The sequence below is a fragment of the Bombus huntii genome, chromosome 14, assembly GCF_024542735.1.
Source record: "Bombus huntii isolate Logan2020A chromosome 14, iyBomHunt1.1, whole genome shotgun sequence".
NCBI lineage: Eukaryota > Metazoa > Arthropoda > Insecta > Hymenoptera > Apidae > Bombus > Bombus huntii.
The window spans coordinates 4,222,036-4,249,352 of NC_066251.1; the positions used below are offsets into that span (position 1 = coordinate 4,222,036).

The 27,317-nt window shown below is 35.2% G+C and overlaps 4 protein-coding genes and 2 long non-coding RNA genes across 22 annotated transcripts in view; 2 read left to right on the forward strand and 4 right to left on the reverse strand.

Moving 5' to 3' along the window:
* LOC126872854 (chloride channel protein 2) overlaps positions 1-1,816 on the forward strand; it is a 32,736-nt gene extending 30,920 nt beyond the window's left edge. For all 6 annotated transcript variants that reach the window (XM_050633057.1, XM_050633054.1, XM_050633056.1 and 3 more), the window contains one exon: positions 73-1,816. In XM_050633057.1, coding sequence (XP_050489014.1) covers positions 73-246 — 174 coding nt within the window. In that variant the 3' untranslated portion in view covers positions 247-1,816. The remainder of the gene's footprint in view (positions 1-72) is intronic.
* On the reverse strand, positions 1,780-7,154 carry LOC126872861 (carotenoid isomerooxygenase). 3 transcript variants are annotated; one of them, XM_050633073.1, is made up of 10 exons: positions 7,062-7,154; positions 4,790-5,046; positions 4,331-4,477; positions 4,113-4,254; positions 3,835-3,985; positions 3,337-3,575; positions 3,082-3,264; positions 2,576-3,007; positions 2,394-2,492; positions 1,780-2,231 (listed from the first exon to the last, which is right to left on the reverse strand). In XM_050633073.1, the coding sequence occupies exons 1-10, from the start codon at positions 7,137-7,139 to the stop codon at positions 2,061-2,063; spliced, it is 1,899 nt and encodes a 632-aa protein (XP_050489030.1). In that variant the 5' UTR covers positions 7,140-7,154; the 3' UTR covers positions 1,780-2,060. The 3 variants fall into 3 exon arrangements, with proteins under 3 accessions (XP_050489030.1, XP_050489028.1, XP_050489029.1); XM_050633071.1 differs by lacking the exon at positions 7,062-7,154 and adding an exon at positions 5,288-5,668; XM_050633072.1 differs by lacking the exon at positions 7,062-7,154 and adding an exon at positions 5,288-5,667 and having other exon boundaries at positions 3,346-3,575.
* Positions 5,908-6,240, reverse strand: LOC126872894 (uncharacterized). Its single transcript, XR_007692231.1, has 2 exons — positions 6,127-6,240; positions 5,908-6,042 (listed from the first exon to the last, which is right to left on the reverse strand). It is a non-coding gene; the product is annotated as an uncharacterized LOC126872894 (long non-coding RNA).
* On the forward strand, positions 6,043-26,140 carry LOC126872862 (facilitated trehalose transporter Tret1-like). Of its 9 annotated transcripts, XR_007692227.1 has the most exons (8): positions 6,043-6,191; positions 7,037-7,326; positions 7,526-7,711; positions 7,859-8,228; positions 8,490-8,603; positions 8,750-9,006; positions 9,782-9,823; positions 12,423-12,695. XR_007692227.1 is itself a non-coding variant. In XM_050633077.1 (5 exons), exons 3-5 carry the CDS (start codon positions 17,048-17,050, stop codon positions 25,447-25,449), a joined length of 1,662 nt encoding a protein of 553 aa, XP_050489034.1. In that variant the 5' UTR covers positions 7,200-7,326; positions 9,782-9,823; positions 16,797-17,047; the 3' UTR covers positions 25,450-26,140. The 9 variants fall into 9 exon arrangements, 8 of the variants coding, with proteins under 8 accessions (XP_050489034.1, XP_050489032.1, XP_050489037.1 ...); XM_050633077.1 differs by lacking the exons at positions 6,043-6,191; positions 7,526-7,711; positions 7,859-8,228; ... (1 more) ...; positions 8,750-9,006; positions 12,423-12,695 and adding exons at positions 16,797-17,103; positions 23,769-24,082; positions 24,158-26,140 and having other exon boundaries at positions 7,200-7,326; XM_050633075.1 differs by lacking the exons at positions 6,043-6,191; positions 7,037-7,326; positions 7,526-7,711; ... (1 more) ...; positions 8,490-8,603; positions 12,423-12,695 and adding exons at positions 16,797-17,103; positions 23,769-24,082; positions 24,158-26,140 and having other exon boundaries at positions 8,858-9,006.
* LOC126872892 (uncharacterized) lies at positions 7,333-8,753 on the reverse strand. 2 transcript variants are annotated; one of them, XR_007692229.1, is made up of 4 exons: positions 8,652-8,753; positions 8,329-8,552; positions 7,572-7,771; positions 7,333-7,478 (listed from the first exon to the last, which is right to left on the reverse strand). It is a non-coding gene; the product is annotated as an uncharacterized LOC126872892 (long non-coding RNA). The 2 variants fall into 2 exon arrangements; XR_007692228.1 differs by having other exon boundaries at positions 8,632-8,753.
* On the reverse strand, positions 25,941-27,286 carry LOC126872879 (uncharacterized). Its single transcript, XM_050633097.1, has 2 exons — positions 27,071-27,286; positions 25,941-26,985 (listed from the first exon to the last, which is right to left on the reverse strand). The coding sequence occupies exons 1-2, from the start codon at positions 27,123-27,125 to the stop codon at positions 26,333-26,335; spliced, it is 708 nt and encodes a 235-aa protein (XP_050489054.1). The 5' UTR covers positions 27,126-27,286; the 3' UTR covers positions 25,941-26,332.
* Positions 27,287-27,317: the final 31 nt, after the last annotated feature.

A 27,317-nucleotide genomic window follows, 5' to 3' on the forward strand; every position in this document is an offset into this window, starting at 1 on the left:
GTTAATCACAGAAACATTGTGTTTATTCCTTCCATTGACTTTAAATGATCTTTTTTTTCTTGTTGTTCAAAGCTGAGGAAAGCGATAGAAGACGCAAACGCTGGAATCTTGCCTATGCACTCGGAATCTCATATAGGCGTCTCGACATCCAGTATCGCGAAGAGCGAAACGGACACGGAAAGCAAGAACGTCAGCACGATGAACTCTATCGTTTCCGTTGATTGCGAGAAAGTTGAAAAAGTCTGAGTGAAGGAGGGAGAAAAGGAGTGAAAGACGTGGGAGAGAATGAGCGAGAGAGAGATAAGTAGAAGCAAAAATGTGATAGTCGTATTGTCAGGATCGGCAATATGACCCGAACGAGAGACGTGTTTTCCTTTTATTTTTCTTTTTTAATAAAATATTCCCTTTCTTCCGTGAGCGTAGAATACTCCCCGTGAAGTTCGAGCAACAAATTGTACTCCTAGCCGCTTGCGTAGTTACGCTCGCTTTTGAACATCTCTCGTACTTAATCTCGGGACAAGACCATCGTGCAGGGCGAACAATTCTCAAGGCTTTCCACAACGTGACAGGCGTTCGATATCGAACGTGTCGTCCTGTATTAAACTTGAAAATTGGTAAACGATTTGGCAATTGTTGCTTGTGGTTTTCTCTGCGCGTAGAAGGAAGCTTTCGGTACCGAAGATTCGTATCAGGGTCTGTCAAGTTTTCCTGCTTTTTTTCTTTTAACTGAATTCCTTTTTGCACGCGTGATTCCTTTTCCGATTATCCCATAATCATGTAGAAACAGAGAAAGGGAGAGAGTGAGAGTTACCACATGCGTATTTGAGAATGAATGGTTGTGACGCGTTAATATAACTCTTTGACTTGGTGATATCAGTGCTCAGAGGAACATCCTCCTGTCCAATGGCTTGGACGCGAACCATGCCTTGTTGAAATGTTGAAGCTTCTCGAGAACTATGTATGTATTTTAAAACGTGGTGCTCCAATGAATCCCGACGAATGGTTTCGCCTTTTAAGAAATATGCTGTGAATCGCGTGTCTGTATTTAGTGGCCAGCAACGCGAGTCATAAACGTGATCACTAATGTATTATGTTTTAAGGAACCGGGCATACTCTGTAACTTGTGACAAGCGTGATTTTATCGAGTTAATTATTTAAGAAAGCATTCGTGGCTCGCGTTGAGTGCTCCTGTAGTGTCTAATTTTATGACTATGGTTGTGCCAACCCTATTTATTGTAATCTTTAACTCTAAGTACATGAAACTTATTAAGTCATGATAGGTCTATTCGCACGAACGTGCTCAAGAGGATCTTCTAAAAGATTTGATTAAATTTTGCAGTACTGTGCGCATAGATTATTTTTACGAATTAAGATCAACTTATTCGCCTTGCTGTTCTGTTATATCGAACCAAAGGACATACGGACAGCCTAAATCGATATTTTCGTTGCCAGAATTTATTTGTTTCACTTGATGAGACACCCGATATCGCGTTTATGATAGTAGATTATTTTAACAAGAACGTAGCGTAATTTTAAACGATGTCTTAATTAATTGTTGTAAAGGTATCTAGGACCAGAAACTGGATGTTCTGTGGATTGATACGACGGACCGGATATTTGTGGATATTAATTTAAGGACAATGTTTGAGTAGGGCATTTTACATTCCATCTGACAAATATTCTCACGATGCATCCCATTTTATTGTAAATTTATTTGCGTTATACGTCATCGAAGCTTTATGCAAAACATTAATCGCCAAATATAAGTACACTGTACAATCGGGAGAAGACATTAAATAATTTATTATATTATATACATGTTGTGCAGTTGATATTCTTCTTAATATCGCAGTTTGCAGTTTTCAAAGGGAACATTCTAATTCCGAAGCTACTAATAAAGCAATAATCAAGCCAACAAAATGGAAATAACTGAAAAATATAAATATGATGTGACAAAGATATATCAACTGTTTGATATAATACATGTCACATAACGTCCAAATCATTTCCATCAATGAGTCAAAGATCCGATATCCATCTCTTGAAAACCTCAGTTTATTTTACTTGTCCAAGGTAAACCAACCATGTAAGCATTTTGGCACGGGGCCAGGAGTATCGAAGATGGCTCTTGCGATTTCTGTAAGAGTCACGCTGTCTAGAATCAGCAATCCAACGCGTGTCTCTTTATCAGACCACACAATAGAACTGAGAACCACGCCATCGTCCTCGTTCTGAAATATTGAGATAGATATGTAAATCAGATAGTCAGTCAGATAGTCAGATGTAAATGAAATAGTCATTTACTTATAGAATATCTTTTTTCGATTCTTTATAGTCTTTACTCTTTTAGACATCATAGAAATTTTAGGATTTCAGATCTCTAGATCTCTTACCTTGCCATTAGGATCCGGTACAAAAATCGGTTCACTTGGATAAACGTTTTTTTCGCACCAAGTTTTCCTTGTTTTTTCCAAGATATCTACCTTGATGATCTATAAAAGAATATTTTTCATACCATTAATTGTAACACAATATACCAAAGTTTATACAAAAAGTAAAATTAGACGATATGTACCGTTCCGGGATTATCCAAGTCCACGTCACTAGAAATAGCATAAAAGTACCGATACTCTCTTCCAAGACAGGAGTCGTAATTAAGACGTGGCGTTTCACAGCCCAGATCGCAAAGAAGTTCTGGTTTTACAAAGATACTACCATTGGCGAGCTTATGAGCGGTTGCTTTTCGTTGAAGAATATTCTTATAATCATTCTTTTTGCCCTTGTTAGCCTCCTCGTCATTTGTCGACATTTCAACGAACTCTGAACTAGATTTACTTTGACATCTGACAGAGTCGCCTTGGAAAGACTCCAGACCTTGGTTCACCGTTTTTGCGGTAATCAAATTATATTCCAATGGTACATCCAACTGTGGACGTTTCATCGGTAATACGAATCTCAAAGGCCTGCCTCGAAACATTTTGGCATAGTCAGGGTTCTTGTGCAAATTCTGCAATCATTCGAAAACATTCATCTAGGATCCATTACCACCCTTTAACTAACTTCATCAAAATTATATATCACCTTCATTGCATCGACAAATAGACAATCTAACATCTTGGCATCGCGATAGCAGCAGACGTCCAGTACCACGTAATCACGATCACGTGTTTCGAATTGATTGATGATATGGAGATAAAAGAACGCCTCTGAAATAAACGTCCTCTCCAGCAATCCGGTATCTCTCGAAACCACGTGTATGAGAGTCTGTCACGATAAAAAGAAGATTATATCTCTTCACGCTCTTCTATTAAAAATTAAGAGAATTCTTTTACAGACTTGACTTACGTTCTCCTTCTCGTACCACTTCAAAGCTGCTCGCATTGGTTGTTGTTTCATTTTGCAGGATACAACGGTGGCCAGAGACACTGCTAATGGTTGTTCTATGATAATGAAATAGTTTTCAGTGATACCAAAGGTGTGCATGTAAGAAGGATTCAGTAACCATCGAGATGGGATACTGGCGACGATGATGGCTTGGTCGAACATAGATAATTCCTTCTCCTCTCCTGAATCGTCTGAACAAATTAATTAAGAAGACATTATTTTACCAATGGTTTCCACTCTGCGGATTTTTATGCATTTATGAAAAGTCGAACGATGCAAAGATGTACAAAAATATATAAAATATCCAAAGTGAGAGTACTCGTTGTGATACACAGTAAGCGAAACAAATTTCTGCTTCGACTTCACTCCTTCAGTTGAATTCATTGAAATATGAATTTGCATAAATATCCACGTTTTAATTATTAGCTAGAAATTCAGGCTAACTCTAACCAATGATCATTTGATTGGGTGAAAAGCATACGACATTGTATAGAGGTCCTCTTGGCGTCACGCTCAGTCCCAAATTATAAACGGTGCCATCGTTCATTACGTGAGGGTGAGACGTATGGTTCACAATTCCAACGTAATCTGACACGTTTACCTGCGATCATTAAATCGACGAATAAAATTACTCACAGGCGATCACGATCATAATCGTGCAACCATCATACAGTCATCATAAAGTGAATTATAAAGCAATGCGAATATACATGCATAAGAATCACTACCTTGCCTGTAGTTTCCAAAGTTTTTGGATCGATACGATGAATCACAGCCGTTTCCGCAAATGTGTAATACTCATCACCAAAGGGGTATACAGATATCATAGAATTGTCAGAGTCATCTTCAGGTTTGAATACCGCCGCGACCCTAAACGAAATTTTATCAATACCTATGTTCTTTGAATATCATAATTTATTAATGTTTTATTTAAATCATTTGGTACCTTTGGAAAATACTTCTGCAAGGGTCTGGTACTGCTTTCGTGCCAAATTCAGTAACCACTATCCTTTGGGCAGCATTGTTCTTCTTGTACACGTCTGTCTGAACGAATCTGCATTGGTACGTCACTTTCCCATTAGCAATTGCGAATCTATTTTTTCCAGAAGATGTACGAAATTATTCGAATTATACTTTAAAGATTTCCACCTTTCGTGGATGCAGTATGAACGTTACGTGAGGCTTCCGACCTCAGATTATAATCGATAACAATCAGCTATTATTGCTTCGTTAGTGCCATGGAGATCTTTTTCAAGGTCTGGGTTACGTATTGAAGTCGAATAGTTATGTAAACTGTATATTTTAAAAAATAATTTCTATCATTAAGAAGCTGTTGCAAACGTTATTAGACTTTTTAAAGCTAATATCTCAATCTATTAATGTTTCTTCTACCACAAATACATACCGGTGCAATAAAGCTGAGCTATCAAACAGGTGATTGAAGCTGTATTCTCCGACTTGCAAGCTACCCGGTCCGTTCCTCAACAAAGTTCCTTTCAGCCAACTTGGTATCTTCCCTATCACTTCGCCAATTATGGGTTCGATCACTTCCTTCTTGCAAGATCTCAACCAGACAGACGCGTCGCAGTTTGGAAAATAATTCGTCTTCTCCTCCTCCAATTCGTTCTCACTGGTCTTCAGACAGTCTTCGACATCGTACAACTAAGATTGAAGTTATATGAGATGAAATTTTTTACTGCGTTTAAAGTTCGAACTTTTGCAGCTACTGCTGTTCAAGACAGTTTAAAATTCATCCGAAACTTGAAAGATATTTTCACTGTAGAAACTGTATACTCGTGGGAACTTTTGACAGCGTTAATCATGTTGAAAGACAGGCTTGGAATAAAATAATAATTTAACGAGACCCTGGTGCGGTGATAGATTAACTTGGACGAGGACTTACTCGAAACGATGTCTTGGACAATTTCATTCGTTTCCTGCATAACAGGTCGTCGAGTCCGTGCAGTTTTACGGAAGAAAAATCATTTTCCGATCGCGATCTATTAAACGTAGACGATTTCATAATAACTTTCGCGGATACTAATCCAAGCTAATCCGACAGAAATAAAGGGCTAAGAGCGCACATGAACTTTTTCCACGGTCACAGAATATTTTTAATCAATTTTGGGAGGCACGTATCGGTACTTCAGCGTTAAGTTTCATCCTCTTCGTTTTCGTCTGATTCTCTCGTCAACGGGTCTAGGATCGCTGACAAAATCTGATAGACCCGTTTGTGGGTGAAATCCATCGTTTCTCTCGGGGCTTCGACGAACGAATGACATTGTTCCGATAATCTGCTGACCTTAAAATGTAGTTTCTCCCGTGATCCAATTACCAGCACCGGTTGCTCGAAGCCCCACGATCAGTCACGTGTACTTCACCCTTGCCCAACTCCTGGCAATCCTTTGACGCACGTGGTTAATTGACACGTGACAGCTTTCTCACCAATTACCAATGGAAGATTCGTTACGATTCGTTTTAAAATTAAAGTGAAACGATTAATGAAATCAAAAGGTGTATATCTCGATTTTATGTATTTATTTATTTTAAAATGTATATTTTTTATTAGTCATGTAGAAAGCGTTGGTATTTGTGTTATCGGCGATCATTTGTAGCGATAAAGTAGATTCTGCGGTTTGTTGCTAGATGGCAGTCGCACTGAAATCCATGTTACGTATAGATTCTTAAAATTAGTGCATGAGTCGTAGATAAAATATAATTTATGTCAAGGAGCTCGCTCACATTGGAATATTCATGAATCGGGAACTAGGCGAATAGAAACAGAGTTTTTTTCGATCCTGAATATGGTAACTATTCTCCTGTGTAGAAATAATCGCTTAATACATTAGATATGTGTTCTCCATCGAGGAAGTCGTTTTCTCACAAATAGGCAAGAAATTCTTCGGGAAAATGTCTTGACCGCGTGAAATATCTCGTACGTTTAATTTACGTCAAATCATAAATGGAAATATCGCTTTCTATATTATCGTATTAAGTTTAATACCAGATTAATGCCATTCTTCATTGTGTACTCGTGACTTTTAATTAATATGTACGATATACATATACAATGATAGATGATTCGATAATGAAGATATATACTCTTTGTAGATATAGGAATATAGAAACGTAGCGTAATATCACGAGAGGAAGCCATTTCCGGACAAGTAAACTGTGTCTAATTTTTGTCGGATACTTTTCAGCATATGCGCAGCCGTGTATATTTATCATTTGTCATAAAACACTAACAGTTGATATTTAACGAATATGATTGAGCATTATTTCATAAAGTAAATCATAAACATTTAAAGGAAAAAGTGGCATATATCTTTCCTTCAATTTATTTTGTAAATTCTAACAATGGATGAAGTCCAAAGGATAATAATTTTTAGCGAGAACTTAGATTAATAGTTCCTAAAATTAGCAATACAAAGCGTGCGTGGAAATGCGTAATATACGTAATCAATTTTCAGCACTACTAAGCGTTTCCCTCTCACTTGAAGTAATTTTTATTTTTCCTGTCTATAAATTAAGCCTGCGCTCCGTTTCTATATCCCTGAATCCGTGGTATTTATTTAACTTTGTCGTGAATGTTCATGAATCAAACGTAAGAAACGCGTGACCGATTTGATGCAACCATCTTTTTCGACAGGTAACACTATCAACGTCTCTATTACCGGGAACAAGGTGGCGATGCTGCAGTCCAGAACAGATGGCTTCTCTAGAACAATTGAGTTCTTAAGGAACTCTGACATCCTGCGTCGCGTTCTTGTGACAAACTTCGTGCAAATTTTATTCCATTGGCTGATTGCCGATCATTTTGTTACTTTGGCCTCAGGCCAATATTATTCGCGGAGCTAGTTGTGGTTAAGCAAAATGTTGCCATCAGAAATGTTCGACAACATATTTTTCAGGCGTTCGTCCGGAACCTTCTCCTCTCTGGTATATTTCTCATTATTGAATTATTAATTTTTGATATTATAAGTGATAATCATATATCAAACTTAACTTCCATTGAAAATCCATATACAGCGATGAACGAAAGCATTTTACGAGAAAAACTAACCTGTGTTAATCTTAACTTTTGTCCATCGCTGTAAATTTTTAATTCGTTTATCACGTGACATACAATATCTTTTAGGAATATCGGGGAAAGAGAAAGACAAAACAATTTAATTTGTTCTTACCAGTTATTACTAGCAACTTTCTTCACGATTTAAACTGGTAGTCAACAAGACGCAATGAAGTCACAATGATTCTAAGCCACCACCTAAGAGTTAATTTATTCCGTGACCATCTTTTCAATATCGCCAGTCGTTTCTCTCAGGTATTAGCATTCTATGCGTATGCATGTAGTCGCATATGTTTGCAGCAGAGTCTTGTTCGCCTTTAGACAGAAACATCAACGATGCAGTAAAATAGTAGTTGGTTAAATAGTAATTAAAGGCTGATATCAAAATCTTTTTTATGTTAGATAGAGATTTTAGATCAATTTCAAGGATGAACTTCCGCTTTCTGATGAGCACCTGTTTCTCAGATAAGATAATACTTATCCGAATCACGTGCATCATTAAGCAACTAGAGATATGCTTAATGTTTAACTGTAATTCATATATTAGCGGATGACTGCAATTAATCGTTATATGATCAACGCGATAAAAAAAGGTTCAAACAGGCTTGATCCCTCGTTCGTTCTGCATTTACTCAACTGTATTTTCCTTTCCATCATATTTGAATTTTATTTTCAGTTAGATACACAGTAGCCATTAATTGAACAAACGAGGAGGAATTTGAGATATAGACATCGCTTAAGAGTACAAGAGAGAGGGGAAAAGAGATTGAAGGTAACTGTAACGAGGACGAAATAACACGGATGATAGCGTATCGTGATAATCTCTCTCGATCATCGTTGTTTTCGCGTAAACTTAAGAAAGTGTTACTTACATATGTATTGCGTTAGAAAGTTCGAAAAGAGAGTATAGGCTGTCAATTCGTTATAGAGCAGGATTTTATCATAACAAATGTTTCACTAGTAATATTATTATTAAACTCGCTACAAATCGAATTTATATTATACGCATTGAACGGAATTTTCCATTTTACAGTCAAACATAATAGCCATCCACGAATTGCGAATGAAAATTGCATCTTCTCCAATAGAATTTATCCTACCAATGACGTCAATCAGTGGAGATAAACCAGAGAAAATATAAAACATAGTAAATAATTATTTTTCAATGTTATTACTTTTTCATAATTAACATTACCAATATGTATATCTAACACGAAATACTAATCAAATCTCTTTAACTGAATAGGATATATGCATCTGGTGCATATTTACGTGTCGGTATCTTGTCTACAGGATTCGAGATATCTACAAGGGAAATTTGGTACGCAGAAGATGCATAAAGTTGATTGGCGCACGCGTCTCGCGTTCAAGCTTGTTTTCTACGTGCTACCGTGCACACTAACCAACACTAACCAGTGGGTCAAACGTTCTGCATGACACATAGCCTACTGCTCGCCCAAGTTCGCGTCGAAACAACGATACGTGGAGTTCTGCGTGAAACGATGCACACATGCTCGCACCACGTGCCTGTCACGTGCTCGACGCGAGAGGTATGTCACGTGAATGGTCCGTACCCGCAAACAAAGACAATAAAATCATATTAGCGCCGTCATACAAACCAACTGTGTAGAAAGCCAATGCAATCGTCTAGAACTTTCATCGAGTCTACTTGTAGAAGATCGTTGCATAGTTATCGCGAGGCATCTTGTACGTCTGAAAATACATACTGTCCGTGATCTTGAATATCTTCTTTCATCTTGCATACCGTAATCTGCAATCAAACATCTACAACTTTGACATAACATAATGAATCATACTTTCCCCCTGTGTCGTTATTTCATTTTTTAATTAAAAATAGTCGCTTGCGCGTACCAAGACACGCGCAATAATTTTAATTTTATGCGCTCTGTAAATGTGTAGGTCAAGGTTAAGATGATGATAATGGAATATCGACATTTTTACGTGTCAACGATTCGTTTGGCTAGTTTACCTACCTCATATACAGTATATTTGAAAACAAAAAATGATACATTTTGTTTAGTTATGAACAAATGATTCTGGTATGATTCGAACGATATATTGTTCGAGAATATTTTATTTGAAATCATCAATTTACTTGGTTGTCAAACGATTTACGTAATACTCACTACCGTCGTGCTATAATTCTTTTAAACACATTTTAACCACATTTTCTCGTACAGATGCACGGTAACGTATTTAACTGATTACGCAATCTAACTCCCAGTGCTGTTGACTTTATCGATCAACACTTCCACGTGCAGTGGGCACGTAACAAATGTAATAATCCATTTTTCACTTTTACAGGAAATAAGCGGCCTATCCTGAACGATCACCGAATTATCGAAGGTACGAAAAACTGTAAAGAAGTATTACTACTTTAACCAGGTAACATGATATCTAATTAAATGCAAAAGATTGAAGGATGGAATTATTAGAAAAGGTTTGGGTTAAGATGCTCCAATTAAAACATATTCGTCAACCACTCTGAAACCGTCAACTCCTAGACTTTGTCGAGGCAGATCACAACTTCTTAAAAATAATTTTATCGAAACCGCATGCTCCAAGGATATTTTAATCGAGTGTATTATTTGCTCGGTATGCCATCTGCAATTGTTTCGAACGCCATATGTCATAAAGTCGCTAAAAGAGACATTCAATAAAAGATAGACTTTCCGTAGGAAATAGCAGTCGTCTGCCATCTGTCAACGAAAATAATGAGTGCTAACTTTATTTTTAAATCACATAACGTTGTTACAAGAATGAACGTGAGAATTTGCGATTACGTGTCAAACTAATTTGCCTTGTTCAAATCTGGATGAGTAGAGATCGAAGAAAATAAACAACAGATGTTAATCGATAAATATTACTTAACTTACTTAACTTCTCGCGAGCACGATGCATATCTATTTTAAGTTACATTTTGAAATAATTCGTTATATGAACTTGTTCTTGATGTTTACCTCCTCCGATAAAGAGCAAATCGTTACATATTCAGCTCACTGCGTGTTTATTGAGACATGTTGCTCCGATAAAAGCTATTATTACCATTCCGCTGTTTTTGTAGAAGTATTTATCAAATGTATAAAAATTTGTCATTCCCACAATGACATTTATCACTTTTTGAAAATTATGACACAAATAAGCGGTTCGTGATATATTTTGTACTGTATTTTTACTGAAACACTTTTTAACGAAAACATTTATGCAACGATTAGATATGATGCTTCATATTTTATACGATCATTTTAAATGCTAAGGATAAATCCTAGTGCAAAGTGCAAGGTTAATATTTGAATTGCAAGTTATGAAAATTAGAAATATTTCACAGTCTCTTGTGTCCAATTCCGTATAACGTAAAAAGAGAAAAACATTACCATTTGTATCGCTATAATAATAATTATAAAGAGTGTATCGCGAAATTCTCACGCATCGTTCAACATCCTAATCTACACCCATGACGCATGAGCAATTCTATGGAAGCAGATCATGTGACAAGACTTTTCTGCATGATTCATTGCCTCCTGTTCGTTGAAAAAGTTCCCGAGAACGACCGCCGTTACAAATACCGTTAAAGACACATTTGCAACGATATTGTCTGATGCAATGATCGAGAAAAACCTAATTTAACATAGGTAATAAAAGAAGAAGATGTTACATGGACGATAACGCTGTTTTATTTATGGTGTTGAATATTTCTGATTGAAACAATTAGAAGAAATATGTTTAAACTACTATGTTAATAATGTTCGATTATTTCCAAAACTAGACATTGGCAAACATTATTAACATGAGAATCGGCAACAAGTGATAGAACGATCTTACCCTCCTTTCGTCGCTGTCTCGTGTTTCCTATAATCTGAGAATCTTAGATCTAGGAAGGTTCAAAATCGTGTTTACTTGAAATCTGAATAACTTTCCATTTCATAGAGATTTTACTTCTACCTGGATCTTTATGGTGTTTGTATGTTGCTCGTTTTATTACTGAACCTTCTTTTCTAACGTCTTCGTTATATTTATGTTATAATCTTTCCCTTCTTGTGCTGATCTTTCCATTGCTTTCTTCGCTTTGCTTGCACAGTTCTATCCTTTTGTTATTCAAATTTGTCGTATTCCTTTCGCATTCCTCTCGTTGTTAGAATCCCTCGGTTGAGGAATATTCTTATTGTCAGTAAAATATAGACGCTTTTCCAAGCCCCGATTTTATTACGGTAATATGAATTGCAGGGAGACATGTATTGTCAAACAAAAGCCGTTATATGTTTTATTTTATACGTATTTACATATATATTATTTTATTGCACTAGAGCCGTTAGATAACCTACAGTCCACAACGATTTTAAAGAAAAATGGCTTAATGGTCATGAATTTAACTACGGACAAGTACTACAGATAATCCAGGTAGTTCTTAGTGTAGAGCAGCTTCGGGCATTAGTAACTATACAAAAAGTGGGAGGCATCTAAATTCCCTAATGTTAAGAAGATAATTAAACGAACCCTTTGCAACAAAAATCAAAATCGTAGCTAAAATCTCTAATTTCTCGTTTTCCATTTTTCCATAAATTACTTGCATTAACTTTTTAATAAAAGAAATAAAAGATAATTTGTGCGGAGAATCTCGCTTCTAGGAAAACTCATACAGCAAAATTCTATCGATAGAAATAGATCACTTTCACGAGTCAAGAAGGAGAAAATCTCTTCCACAAAAAGAATATCTATCACTATTCGTTCCATCGTTGCGAATAGTACGTTCACAGAAATTCTATAGTGCAAAGATTTATTATTTTAGAAATTTATCCTTATTAAAATCAGTATTTACTAGAATTCGTTATTAAATTTCCTCGGATAGATTTCCACATAATCATTACTTGTCTGAAAACGTATTTATTTAGCCCTTAGCTACGCATATTATAAGCTATCTATAATATAATGTTGTTGGTCATTCTAGCGTTATCACGAATACGTCCGGGAGCGAAGAAAGCAAGAACATCCGCTACAGTGACATCACTCGCGATATCCATATTCCTCGCTGTGTTCGATAACCATATTTGTATCAAACTTCTTTTTATGCGACTTTTAAAAGCACGTCGGGCCGTCATGAGAACTCGCCGGAGATCAAGCATTTCTATTGATGTCGCTTCTATTGGTCTTGGAAGCCTCGGACAATTTCTGTCTATGTACGCGATGGATGTGAAAATATAAACAAGAGTTATCAGGCCTGAACTCGTTAATTAACTCCGTCAGCATAATAGTTTATATAAAAACTATATTGCCTGAAGCGATTGCGCATTTAGTTAATACAAATTCTAATTGAAGGCAAAGTTCGTAGAAGATATAGAACTAAACCTTCAATTAATTAAATGCTCCTTCGTGTGCCGTTCAATTCTCTGTTGTTTTTCTCGTGCTATTAACTCTATTGCGTTTCGTTTGACATCTCGTTACTCATAGCCACTTGTAAACCCTTTTATTTTAATACGAGCGATTGCTGCTTCTTTAATCATTCAGAGATACAATATAGATTTTTATTTTTGATTTTGTAGGTTTTGTTCTTGAACCATTGAGAGTCGGAATGAATGAAATGTTGAGAATTTACGAGAATTGTCGGCTAACTGCGCCTAACGCATATAATAATTGCCTCTATAAACTCGTATAACGCATAACATCGTACACTTAAAATACCTATGCTAATAAATAAATAAGAATTTTTCTAATATTAGAATTTTGCTACCTATCAGCTATTGTTCGCTTTTATCCTTTTTTTCCACGTGGAATTTCCTCGTGCTTTATCTTCCACTTGTTTATTGATTTTAGATCTATCCTACAATCAATAAAAATATCATCATTTATCAATTTTAAATATCCATTCCTTTTGCTGCTAAGTTTCTTCTTCTTTAAGGAAACTTATAAAAAAATTCCAGTTATATCTATTCGAAGAGTCGTATTCCAATTGCCAACCGAACATTAATCGACGTAACTATCATTTAATTCATGTCCTAGAGCTCTTTACAAGCTTCATTTGACTTTGAAATATAACGCAAGACAAATGCTAAATACACAATTTTCATGATTTTAAGTTTCTAACCAACCTGTTTTTCTTTCAAAATTTCATCTCTCTATATGTGGAATGATTACTATCAATTTAATCCTCGAGTCGTATTTTGAAACTGTCTCCTATTCTCAGCAATGTTTCAAGTTGCCTCAAATCCGTTTGGTCAATATTTAAAGATAGATCTAACAAACTTCGTCACGTAATCGACGAACAAATAATAGAATTTGTCTCTATCAATCATATTATCATATTATTTTCAGAAGGTTGTGAAGCGCGTGACTCATTCACGAGAGTAACTTATCAAATCTTATCGGATCTCGTGACTCGTGTTCAACACTGTCCAGAGAGTGAAATGGTTCCCGCCCATGTCCACCGTAGAACCACTACTTACTTGTAACTTGTAACAGGAAATTACATATATACATGTGTACTTGCTCGGTACACGTGATGATAGTAACAGAAGAGTATCATTGCCTGTTACGTAATCGATTGTCAATCTTAGAAAGTAATACGAGGAAAATTAAAGTAAGACCCAATTGTTAGAATTTTTATAGCTAATATCAGAAGCCAGTCTGTATTCTTATAACACGATTATTTTGTCACCGATTCCGAACAAATTCTTTGGTAAAGTCGAAAAGATATTACCGTTACATTGGTTAAACATCAATTTGCTAGAAGATTGTGTCAGAATATGCATATTTTTCTCGTGATAATTCCATTCCTGTAACAAGATGTACTGTTTATTTGATTAGGATTGATGTAACGGACAATCAGTCTCCGTAATGCAGTAAGAGGTTTTCCGTAATTTTCCAAAGCCTAAGCATGTGATTAAGTTCTAGAAATCCTCGTGTAATCCTCGTGACAAATAATCGATTCGTGAGAATCAGTAGATAGCGCATACGAGTCAGCCAGGCGACTCGTTACTATCCTCTGATTTGATTATTCAATTAAACAGTAACCGTGATCGATCCAATGGAGCCGACGATTGATCTCTTAGCACGCGCGCCACACATGAACTCTTGATTTATCGATCTCGATGTACCACAGATAGTTGACCTATTTCTTCGGAACACAACAATTTACCTATTATTACCTAATCTAATTTTTGCTCAAAGAAAAGAGATTTTCCTTCCGTGTTGTTTCTATTGCTTCGCTTTAAAGATCGAAAGTAAACGTTTAAGAAAAAAATTTGATATTGATATAGGAATTTAATCTGTTAATAAGATCCTATAGAAATGTTTAGAAACTTATTGATAATTTGAAGAATAAACAAAAAGGGTAATATATTGAGAACTATATTTACAATTTTATATAATTGGGATTTTTATTTCACCGTTAATACGGATTAAAATTGAATATTTCTGTCTCGCATAACAAAGACTATACGCAGCTAGGTTGGCAAACTAATAAAATCTTTGAACATTTCCTGTTTGCTTGGTCATCATTCTTATGTCAATTGAAAGTAACCAGTGAAACTTAACGTGACAGTAATGAAAACGAGTTAATAAAAAGTTCAAAGTCACGTTGCTCGGGTAAACTCCATCAGTGAAGTCCGCGATACACGTATGTGAAAATGAATTCAGGTCGATCGATCGAAGACCAATTCGAACTCGATCTCATTTTCGATGCGATATTACATAATTTATAAGCCTGGCGGAATCGTAAATCAAGAAACAATCGATCAATTGCGTCGATTTCATCAATGTTTCAGTGTTTCTCCAGCTGTTGGGAACCTGTCCAATTAGTGTCCCCAATAACTTGTTTCTTGAAGTCAGGACCTCTACACTTTTAGTCCTTCTCTTCCGTGATATCCGAGTTATTTGCATAAATTTCTCGTTTTTTCTAGATATAATTTCATGCAAATAAATATCTGCATGTGCAAAAACAGAATGTTGCAGAGTTAGTTGAATATGTACATACATATCTTTATGTTTTAATTATTCATTCTTTAAGCGTTCTGTGTAAATATCACATCTTCGGTGAGATATACGTATATATTTGCCAGAAAGTAAATGGAAAATCGCAAGTATAAGACTTAAAGAAGTAATATTAATTTGAAGTATGTGTCTGGAATAATTTGCAAGTTGAATTTCTTACTATGTAATGTCAAGGTTCCTGCATCTTTAATTGAATAATTTTGCAATCAAGACGATTAATATAGATAAATCCATAGATATTTCTCGTCTCTACTTCTCAGTATTTTAATTTAAGAAAAAGGAGAAAATCCAAAAGCAGAATTTCCAAAACCAGAATTAAAATTTAAAAGATAGTCTAATTATCATTATCTGAAATTCAACCATTCGACGTAGATTCTTTTTAACGATGAAATTTCTATTTTCTTTATGAAAAATTTCACTAAGGGAAATATCTTTTTTTTCGAGAAAAACTTTGTTTGCTTGGTGAAGAAGCAGCGACCACGCATCGATACGGTTGATGTATTTTCTCCGATCATTTGTTTCTTTTAGAATTATGCAAGTAACTTAGAAGGACATAGACGTCGTGCATCGTTGCAGAACACGAACGATTGTGCAACATGCTTTAATCTGACCGAGGTGTCTGAATATTAATTCCACATGATCTCATATTATCTTCATTCGATGCAAAAGGTGTCGCAACGAGAGTCAAATAAGAAGCATCGCTGCCGTCCGTTCAGGAATTCATCCTATTGACGCGTTTTTTTCCGCTTGGTACACAAATAAGTGCAAGATCAGTGTGAAAATCCGTCAGACATTGTCGCAGGTAAATTAATTTCCGAATTCCTCCAAATTTTGTCGTGTCTTGCGTCTTGTTTCATTCTTCAAATGAAATTTTCAAGTGTTTACGACAGAAGATCGATAATGATTTCGATTTCGATGAATAGTGATACTTCTCTCAACTTTACTAAAAATTAGTTGTTTACAAATCTTCTTACATAAAAAGGGCGGTCGTTTTCAAGATTGCAAGTGACCTCTTGCCGGAGAATAAGAAAATTAATTCAATGAAACGCGAGAGAAACCAGAAATATTGCTACGATTCCATGGCAAGAATTTCGATTAAATTTACGTAAAAAATATGTAATCTGTTTCCGACAATAGTGCGTTATCGACATCGTCGATAAGAGCGCATTTATGATCCAATAACAGTACCGACTTGTCACAGTGGAAAAGTTGTTGAATGCTTAGAAAATTCATAGCGTGTAGAAAGATATATTTTTGTATAGAAAATTTTATTTAAAAAATGATTTTTAATTCTAATGGAATATTATTTCGACGTGAATTATCCACGATTTCGTAGGATCGCCGAAGATCAACGAAAAGGGTAGATAGATGGATCATTTTCTCGCACTGTCTAACGTGCCTAGTTAAACGAAGATGTTACTCCCGGCATGAAAATAAGCGAAATTAAATAAAACAAGACAGAAAAGACGTAAGAGGCACATGACTGCAGCTTGATATGAGAAAACTCGTGACAGCAGGCTCGATAACCCACCGAGAATAATTTAATCGACCGCAACAACCGACAAACGTGTTCAGTCCTTCGTCAACATGCCCAGGAACCGGAATTACGAGACATTTACAGACGAGTGTATGTCTCTCAGCGAGTAAGTACTTACTCTATGAGAACGTTCTTTCACCGATGCATTTTTGAAAGGTAAAAAGATCAGATAAATTCGAGATTGACCGTGTGCTCTTTTCAATCGATGATTTAACTGGTTCGTTCGGCCATTCTCCATGTCCACTAGGTGAACCGATCGATAATATGGTGGGTAATTGTCTAATTATGGTTCTAGCTTGAAAAAAGCCTATTGGGAACATTTAAAGACCGGTGGGAATGCTTTCACGTAAAATTCGTCACGATCACGAATATTTTCCTTCTCTGGAATACTCATTTTAATTAGAGGGGAGAAGGTCTAAATTAATCGTGCTTAGTGTAACTTCTTGTGTGATTAACCTTTCGCGGCTTAATTATCTCGAGTGTTGTGAGAATTTTTATTGATGATTTATGTAGTAATTCCATGGATTAAAAATTGAGAAAGTAGATATCATTTTTGTGTCAAGAGGAAATCGATGCAGTTTCGTTATCAGGCTTCTGGTATCTTGAATTATCTTCAGTAAAATCGTGGCTTAAAGGAATTGTTTGAAAGATATGAATGAAGACACGCGCTGAGCTTCAGATTATAAATGCATAGCTAGAATGTAGAGTATATATAAAGCTATCTTCGATAAAGAATTATATAAAAGCATGATTATTTGTCTATTGGTAAAAGCGTCATGCTCTATGATTACAGTATTTGTATGAGATGAACTATTCGTCTAGCTTATCTCTATGTACGACCATGTTTTGTAGTATGTTTTAGTGTATGTACGATTCGTCATCGTACGAAAATAAACCAAAATATAGACGATATAAAATTAGAAGAAAACTTAAAATACAAGAGAAGTGAATACAATATCATTACGAAAATTTTCTGTTCTTACGACACGACGTGCAGACATGATGCAGACGAGTAAGAATATATTTCTCTAGACCATCATGTTTGCGATAAAATAACAAGTTAGTTTTTAATGTTGTTTGATATCTAAATATTGTTCCTCGGGATTTTATGAAAAGATTTTATCTCTTGATGAGAGCAACTTTACGAAAACGTGCCAAAAAAGAATTTCTGCTTATCCGTTATCTCATTTTGCACATTTAGCTCCATACGGAGGAGACATCAATATCTTAATTCACAAACAACCATCGTGACAAATTCAGTCACGAGTTCTAGAAGCGACGAGAGCGATACGGTCCTATTTTTCTCAGATAAACAAATGATCAAATCCTCGCGATTGTTCTTATCGATACGAATGTAGATTGCGCTTTACAGAGTATACTTTCGATTCGGAAAGAAATCAGAATTTAACATGTCCTTTTTTTCTCATCTGACAGACCGGTTAGTAATATTTTATTTTTACACTCGGTCAATATGAACATGTTGTTTGTGGTAAATTGAAATTCCATATCCAATTTCCATATTATTATTAGCAAGTAATGCCTGAAAATACAATCGGAATAACAGTGGTAGAATTAGCATTCGTTCAAGTGATTTTTAGCAATTTTTTTTATCAAGTATATCTTTCTAGAATTTTTAACATACTATTTACAACTCTTGCAATATTTTTTACAATTTTTCAGAATATCTTGCCTCAAAATTTGTAGCACACTGCTTAATTCTGTTTAATAGCTTTTGATTGGTATATCAATAAAAGTATTTTTTTTTTTTAGCGAATTTTCTTCATTGATGTGATAAATTGGATCGAGTTTCATTTTTTCAAGAAATTTTCGCGAGCACGCGGCAGCTCGAAGGACGCATGTGCGCGCGAACAAAATTCGCGCGTCTTTCTACTGCGCAAGTCAGCGGGAACTCGACCAACCAAAAGGTCGGTCGCTTCTACTTATATAAAGCTTTACCGGCAGTTGTCGTGAGTACATTCGCTTTGCGCGCGTCGTCCAAGAAGGGATGAATAAAAGTAATTTCTTTTTCGTTCCTGCTGTTTCTACACAAGTGTTTTCCTGTTTCTACTCCTCGTGATTTCCTCTTTCTTTTTTCTTGTTTGCTTGATTACGATTTTCACTAACAAAATTTCCTACCGCAAGAAGAAATCAACGTCAAAGAAAGAAGAAAAGCAGAAACAATCACGACCGTCAATGTTCATATATTGTCCATGGAAAACGATACAAGTGGGATTCTACGAGATAGGGCGAATAATTGGCGTATCAAGAATTTCTTGAGAGAACGAAAACTATTCCGGAAAACGCTACGTGATTTCGTGATACTTCGTTAGAGGTGACGAAATTTAACTAGTTTAGACAGAGAAACAAAAGAGGAAACAAAGACGGGAAGAAAACAAAAGGAGGAAGAGAGAAAAGAAAGGAGGAAAAACAATGCGCGAATTTCCTCTCGTAACGAGCATATCATTGTGATTAATAGACTGTGATATATAACTTGTACATATTTTATTTTACTTTAAAATCGTTCCGTTTGAGGCAAACGACAACTGAAGATCAATATGACGAACACCATGGCAGAGTAAGTGTATACATAATATATAAGTACATGTACGCGTTTGTGCCATGTTTGTTTTACATCTTTTACTTGCACAATGTCCTGGTCCTACGATCGCACATAACGCAAAATTTGTGTTAATTGTTTGGCCTCGGACAATCGTAATTATGTATATCACTAAATCTACTTTAGATAATTATAATTTGCTTTCCCCACTAACTTTCAAAAGAGCCGAATTTTTCAGTTAATTTTCCAATAATAATTACTAAACTACGAAGATTTATTCACATCCTCTCTCTCTCTCTCGTGAACAGAGTTAAAAGGACAAACGTTAAATATTCTATTTGATCTCTTAAATACTATAGTACTTTGGATATTTTTGCGTATTAGATGCATTCTATAACCTTTCGTACATTGAAATTTCCCATAGCACGTAAACATGTTGACTAAGCTATTCTAGTTGTAAATTCCTTTGAGCTTGGCACTGTTTATCGTAACGCGTATATTTCGTTTTTCTCTTCAATGATTTAGTATAATTTTCATCAGAATCTTACAGTTGGAAGTTAGCCTGACTTTCTCACTGTTTATCGTAATTGACTGATTGTAACGTGACGCACGTTTTTCTTTCTCTCGTGCGATTCGTTGTAATTTTTACAGATACTTTCTTAATCTCAACAAAATATTATTTATAAGTATAATTTATCAAATATGTTCGACCGCCGCTCTTGTCGGATATTCTAGAAAATTAGTTAAATTAACGACTCGCCGTAAAGGATAAGCGATAAAAGATAATAACGAGCACGTGAGGAAATTGAACCACATTTTATTTTCTCCGTAATTCTGCTACTTTTTTTAATCCGTCTCCATTAGTCATCAATTATTGATGAGCGATGAAAGCCATTCAAATTAAGCTCTCGAGTACGCGACGTTCACGTCCATTTTCGGTTGTGATAACAATAATTAATCACAGTCGATAATTTTCTAGGTGAAGGATCTTTCTATTCGACACGCTACGAACAAATAACGATTGAGGCTGTTTACCGCGACTTAACATAATTACCCTATTAATATGCACCGTTAAGTAGTGGTATTGATGACAATATAACAATTAAAGTTCGATGTTTCGCGCGCATCGTGGGTAAATTACAATTATTTTCAAACAATACTTATTTCTCTGTGAAATATTTTCTACGGATAATCTGAGCGAACTAGAGTTCATAATTAATATTAAAACCATCAATTTGTAATTTCTCATAGTAATTTTAGAGATAAAGGGTGATTTATTTTGGAGAAAGCCTAGAATTTTGATGAATGAAGCCTTATAGGTACATTTGCCGCACAATTTGACTTCTTCGGTGCTTTGTTCAAATTTTACACCTTAGTTGTAGCGAACAAAGCAACGTTTCTAATCCATTCGACTCGTCTAGTTTCGTAAGTCATAAACGTTAATTCCTGTATACTTCGATATAGAATAGAACTCGTGGTACTCCCGAGTATTTTCTGGAATTTTGTTTACAACAATACGACCATGTTCAATAGAGAGTTTTAAGAAGGTATTTAACGACAATGTTCGACAGGTTGATTGATAGACCTCGATTGTCAAATCTCGGTTTTGATGTATCAGTATTAATATATTCTTCTTGCATTTTCGATAATCCATCATCATCGCAATCATCGATATATAACAATGTCGTCTGTGTGATCGCGTGGTAGTAGTAGTAGTAGTAATAGTAGTAGTAGTAGTAGGCAATACAATCTCGTTTGCATCACTAAACGTTACGGATGAGAAGCAATCGTTGACTAATCGTAATCGTGTGTACTAGGTGTTCGATTAATTCACTTCTTCCCGTAACAAATTGAATTTCCGCCGTTCAATTTTCCGCGGCGTTGGTCCCTATTGTTTTCCGTTGTCGAACACATGATGTAAGTGATCTATTAATATATACCGACCAAAACACGATTGTGTTCAGAGTACACACTCTACACTTGAACCCTTTCATGTAACGCGTGGACAGAAATAATTCCGTCCGAGTGTGCCAAAATTTGCGAGTCTCTCCCGGCTGTGTGTACGCGATAGATAGCGAGGACAAGACGGAGAGCAGCGTTTTAAACTTGATGTGTAAATTTAATATTTGCCTTCGAAAGCTTCCACGAGCAAACACGTGCATTTTATTGTTCTCTTTTTCCTCGAAAAAATATGTAGGCCGGCAAATAAAAATCAAGGCCGGGTTTAAAAGATCGTCGATGAATTCAAACGCTCTTTTTGACTGTGTTTCTTTTAGTAAACATACTACATATACGACTATTTTCTGATTCGAAGAGTATCAGAATACATACAATACAAGTGAAGGATATCTAATCGCGAAAAACTATTTTATATTGTTTGTATCGTTTTATACACTTTTGATATCCGTCAGCGTTTCCGCGCACGAATAAACAAAAATCGGATCTGTATTATACAAGTATGTAGAAACGAAGCCGTGATTATACACGAGTACATTGCAAACATTGCATCCAGCTGTGTTTTATTAATAACAAATCTGCATGTGAAAGCAATCTCACCAGTGATATTTATCATTACCGTGCGCTTATCGTTGCACCATTCGCGTTGCTCGCGTCACGTTAAGTATGTTCTCCGCTTGTTCCCAACGGGCGTACAAATGTACAGGATCTTTAAAGCAATTTGCATTACAAAACTGCGATAGAAAATGTAATGTAAAAATATGGAAAGTACGGATTAAGTAGCGAAATAATTACGCAATCGTCTTTTCACGCAATCTTACTTTACCAAATGGAAAATCGCGTTGAATAATTTTCAATACTTGTGTGGCATCAGACTGCAGATTTTTATCGGAAGTACAGAAAATATGCATAATATGGAAAAATATGTAAAATATCGAAAATATAATAGGTTTGGTTTGTTAAATTTTATTCATAAAGATATAAATCTGCATAAAAATTGGCAGCCTGTTTATTATAATTTTCTATAAACAATACTTCTGCTTTCTATTAATTCTGAGCATAATGAAGTACCCACATATTTGACCAAAATATTTTTCCAATTCAAAACTGCCGATTTGTAATACGATCGGTTAATTTATTGTTACACTATCGTGCGTAAAGATAACCGAATATATATGTGCGTGCACTATAACAGAATATACAAGCATATGCCTATGCATACTCTTATCCGCGATAGCATTAATATAATTGCTAGCAGCTGTGGTCAGAAAAAAGTGCAATTTCAATCAACGACAAGAAAATGTTCGGTTTTAAAGTTTATGAAATTTTCAACTTCGTACGCGTTCTGCTTCTACGAGTATTTTCGAAGTTGAACCGATTTAAAAAATCGCTTATCGATAACTCGTGTTAACGTTGGCTCGTAATCTGCTCTAAACAACCGCCTTACCGTCATCATCTTTGCTAATGTTCTAGAAATTGTCAAACAAAGAAGATACCACTGTGCAAGCGCGTGCTATTCGTAGCAACATATCACAAAGTTCTCTTTGTTAATTCCGTTATTCTGCCGATTTGATGGTCTTAATTACATTGACCTACTCCTTTAAGTTCGTTCACAGGCGACAGAAAATTTTCGCCATTAAATATTCACGTCAGCTATTTAGTCACTTGGAACTTTGTCAAGGCTATTATAATTGCATACGAGATTTGCTCTTTGTTAAATTACAAAGTACACGATGGTGTTCGTAGAAATAATTCATAAATCGATTTCTAGCTGCTAGCGAGATTTAGGTCGTGCTTTATTTCGGTAACGTAAAAGCAGTGCCAAATTTTCGAGTTATCTCGAGTGTTACTATTATGTATGTATCTTATACGCGATAACAAGGGTTCATTAATGCAGAAAAGATTAATTTTCAATGGATGCGTGTATATATGCGTCTTTTATTTTCTTCAAAAAGGTAATTCTCAAGTAAATACCGATATGCAGTTTCACATGTGACGCACGCTTTATCTGTATCGAGTAAAACTAACTATCTCTCAGCTCATGGATAAATAACTAAACTGGATACGTTGTGTTACATACAGAAAAGTATATATATCACTGCGTGTTTTACTTCAGATCGATCCAAATGTTTCCAAATGCAAATAAATTAAAACTATTTGTCTGTTTCATTATATAAATTCATATCGTGTAGGTGATCTCATTTCACGGAAATATTTAACAAGGCGGATATTAATACAAAATGAATTATTTATTGCAGAAAAAATGGTGACATCCAAAACTCAGAAAAGTCATCGTTGGTGGAGTCAAAGATACTTCCAAAAATTCAGTCATCCAATCGTTTGGAAGATGTACAACCTATGCTAGCGACAAACAATGCAAGCAGTGATCCAGAAAATGGTCGTATTGTTAATGGGAGCGTTGTCAGGCAAGTTCTGGCAGCAGTAGTAGCACAACTTGGGACTATCAACACTGGTATGACCTTTGGTTTCTCTGCCATCGCTCTCCCGCAACTTCAAGAACCAAATAGCACCATTCCCATCGTCGAAGGTTCATCCGAGGAATCATGGATCGGTAAATTAATACCATTTAATTAAGATTCGTAAAATCGTATGATCATGGTTATGACAAACTATGCTTTCCCTACAGCTAGTATGTCTTCTATTGGAACTCCCATCGGATGTTTGATGTCTGGATACATGATGGATGTACTTGGAAGGAAACTATCTCTCATTATCACAGAGATTCCTGCACTACTTGGGTGGATATTAATTGCATTTGCAACTAATATTCATATGATATACGCTGGAAGATTCTTCGTAGGACTTGGATCGGGCATGGTTGGTGCTCCAGCTCGCGTCTACACGGGAGAAGTGACTCAACCCCATCTACGAGGAATGTTGACCGCTTTTGCAAGTATCGGGGTCAGCACCGGTGTTCTAATCGAGTATTTATTAGGAAGCGTACTTACGTGGAACATCTGTGCAGCTGTTAGTGGGATTTTACCTCTTGCCGCTTTACTGTTGATGTTTCTATTTCCTGAGACACCGTCGTATCTTATGTCTCGTAGTAGACCTGACAAAGCACGCGAAGCATTACAACAGTTTCGTGGTAGTACATGTAATATTAATCAAGAAATGGAGACACTTATCAATTTTTCAAATAAGAACAATATCAAGCGACTAACAGGATTTCGTGAGATAGTCAACGCTCTGTTAAAACCTAACGCTGTTAAACCATTTACTCTGTTATTTTTATACTTTTTAATATACCAGTGGTCAGGTACAAACGTTATAACTTTTTATGCCGTTGAAATTTTCCAAGATTCAGGGGCAACGTTAAACAAGTACTTAGCTGCAGTAATTCTCGGGATAGTTAGATTAGCATCAACCATTGTCGCTTGTATCTTATGTAAAAAATGTGGACGAAGACCTCTCACGATGGTTTCTTCCGTTGGTTGTGGACTTTCCATGATAGGATTAGGTGGATATATGTGGTTAAGAAACTACTGGATTACGAATAATTTTCAACTTATTGCTACTTGGTTTCCTGTTTTATGTATATTTTCATACACTATAACTTGCACTCTTGGTTTCCTTGTTATTCCTTGGGTAATGATAGGCGAAGTGTATCCAACACAAGTACGCGGTATTATCGGAGGTTTGACTACAATGGCAGCCCACTCTTTTATCTTTACAGTAGTTAAAACGTATCCGTTTTTGGCTAGCTCAATTACTCGGCACGGTACTTTCATTCTTTACGGTTGCATATCTTTATTCGGCACGATATACTTTTATCTGTGTCTTCCCGAAACTAAAGGTAAAACGCTTCAAGAAATAGAAGATTATTTTTCCGGAAGGAACGATGATTTAAGAACCGGAAGTATAGGTAGACATAAGCCAAAGATGTTAGAAGCGAAAAAGGGTCAGATATTGCCTTGAATTATTCGCACAGTCAACATTTTAATAGATATAAATTAACGAATCTGTCTTCCATTGAACAAACACAAAAGTTACATGGCTATGTTTTATTATTACTAATCAAGATTAATTCTTATATTATTATCAAAGAGTAGTTTTAATTTAAACAACAGAAAAATGGTATTATATATATATTCGTCTTGTAACAAGACATCGGAACTGGTAACGTGATCAAAAGACTTCAAAAATCAATGAAGATCTATTAAATCATATTAAGACTTCAATTATCGATATCCTGATATTTTATTTTTCGTTTTTAAGTAAGATAATTTTAATTTGCGACGATATCTATTTATTGATAAAATATTCAGGTAATTTAAATACTACATAACTTTTTTAATGAAATAGTAGTAATAAGATATATTTTTGTAAGAGTTATTGACAGGATCAAATCTACTCGTCAAAAAACGAACAGAGGGAAGAAAGGAGACAAAATATGTACATGCTTTACAGATGTTTTAATATGCGCACAAAATCCGAAAGGTGCTATTTATTGTTATAGTATTATAATATTTGTATATATATGACAAGAAGATAACATACAGTTAACAAACTATGTAAGAAACATTTGTAAACAAACATGGTGTGACAATGTACCCAAGTTCCAACAATGCAAACTATTCTATAAGTTAAATTAAACATTTTTAATATATTTATTGTGTAGTTTAGAGTCATATTCTACCTCTATGATCCTAATGTCACAAACGCTGTTCTGTCTCCCCCAAAAAATAATACACTCTTCAATTTTTAAACATTAAAAATTTATTTTGCATATCTGCATAGAGAATCAAAGTATAATATTTATTTCTATAGTGATAAACAATTATGTGTCCAATATATATATTTAATCAAGTGTTAAACGTGGTCTATTACGTTTTCTCATTCGTTTTTCTACTTTTTCTTGTATGAATTTTCTAATCATGTCTTCAGGCAATATTTCACCTCTAAATGTTTTCGGTAATATTTCTTTATCCAAAATTGCAAGTCTTTCTTCAACATATTTTTTAGGATCGAACATATGAGCTTCTTTAATTTGCGCAATTAATTCTGCTTGAAATACTTTTTCCTTTGCTGCATTACGATTTACTCTTATCTTCGCCCACACAAACTTCATTCTTTTACGCAGTTTCCTTCTTTTGTGTTTCTTCATCTTTTTTCTTCTAATTACTATTAAACGTACAGCTAATTTTTCTAACATATTTTCTGTTGTAGGAAGTTCAAAAGATGTATTTGTTAATGGTAAATCCTGCTTAGTAGGCTGTTTTATTAAAGGTTCTTCCATTGATGGTATATATCTTGATAATGGTATTTCATATATACTTTTTTTAGTAGTACTGTCTGGATTTCTAAAATCTATATCAAGTGTTTTTGGTATAAATCTAATATGCACGTTTGAAGGAGTTACAATTAATGCATTTTTAGAAAAATTAGAAAAATGCAAGGTATTATTGGATCCTTTTAACACATGGGAAGAGTAATATCTCGCGATGAAATTACCTAAAATAATCCATAGTTATGTTTTGTATTAGGTTATCTTCTCTGCAATATAAAATTGTATATAAAAATCATGTACTTTACATACTTTCTCCCTTTATTGTTATTTGTCGAAATGCTGCACACAATCTGCTAACAGCCATTGTAATTCTTTTTTACATATTTTTATAAACAGAAGCAAAATTAAAATATTAATATTGTATGTATCAAGCTGAGGTACTGACCGATCCAGAACATAACCTCATTTACTTTAAAAAAAATATGGTGGCGTACACGTATAGAAACTGTTACCCATATGGATAAAACAAATAATTATAAATGCGTAAATTAAGAAA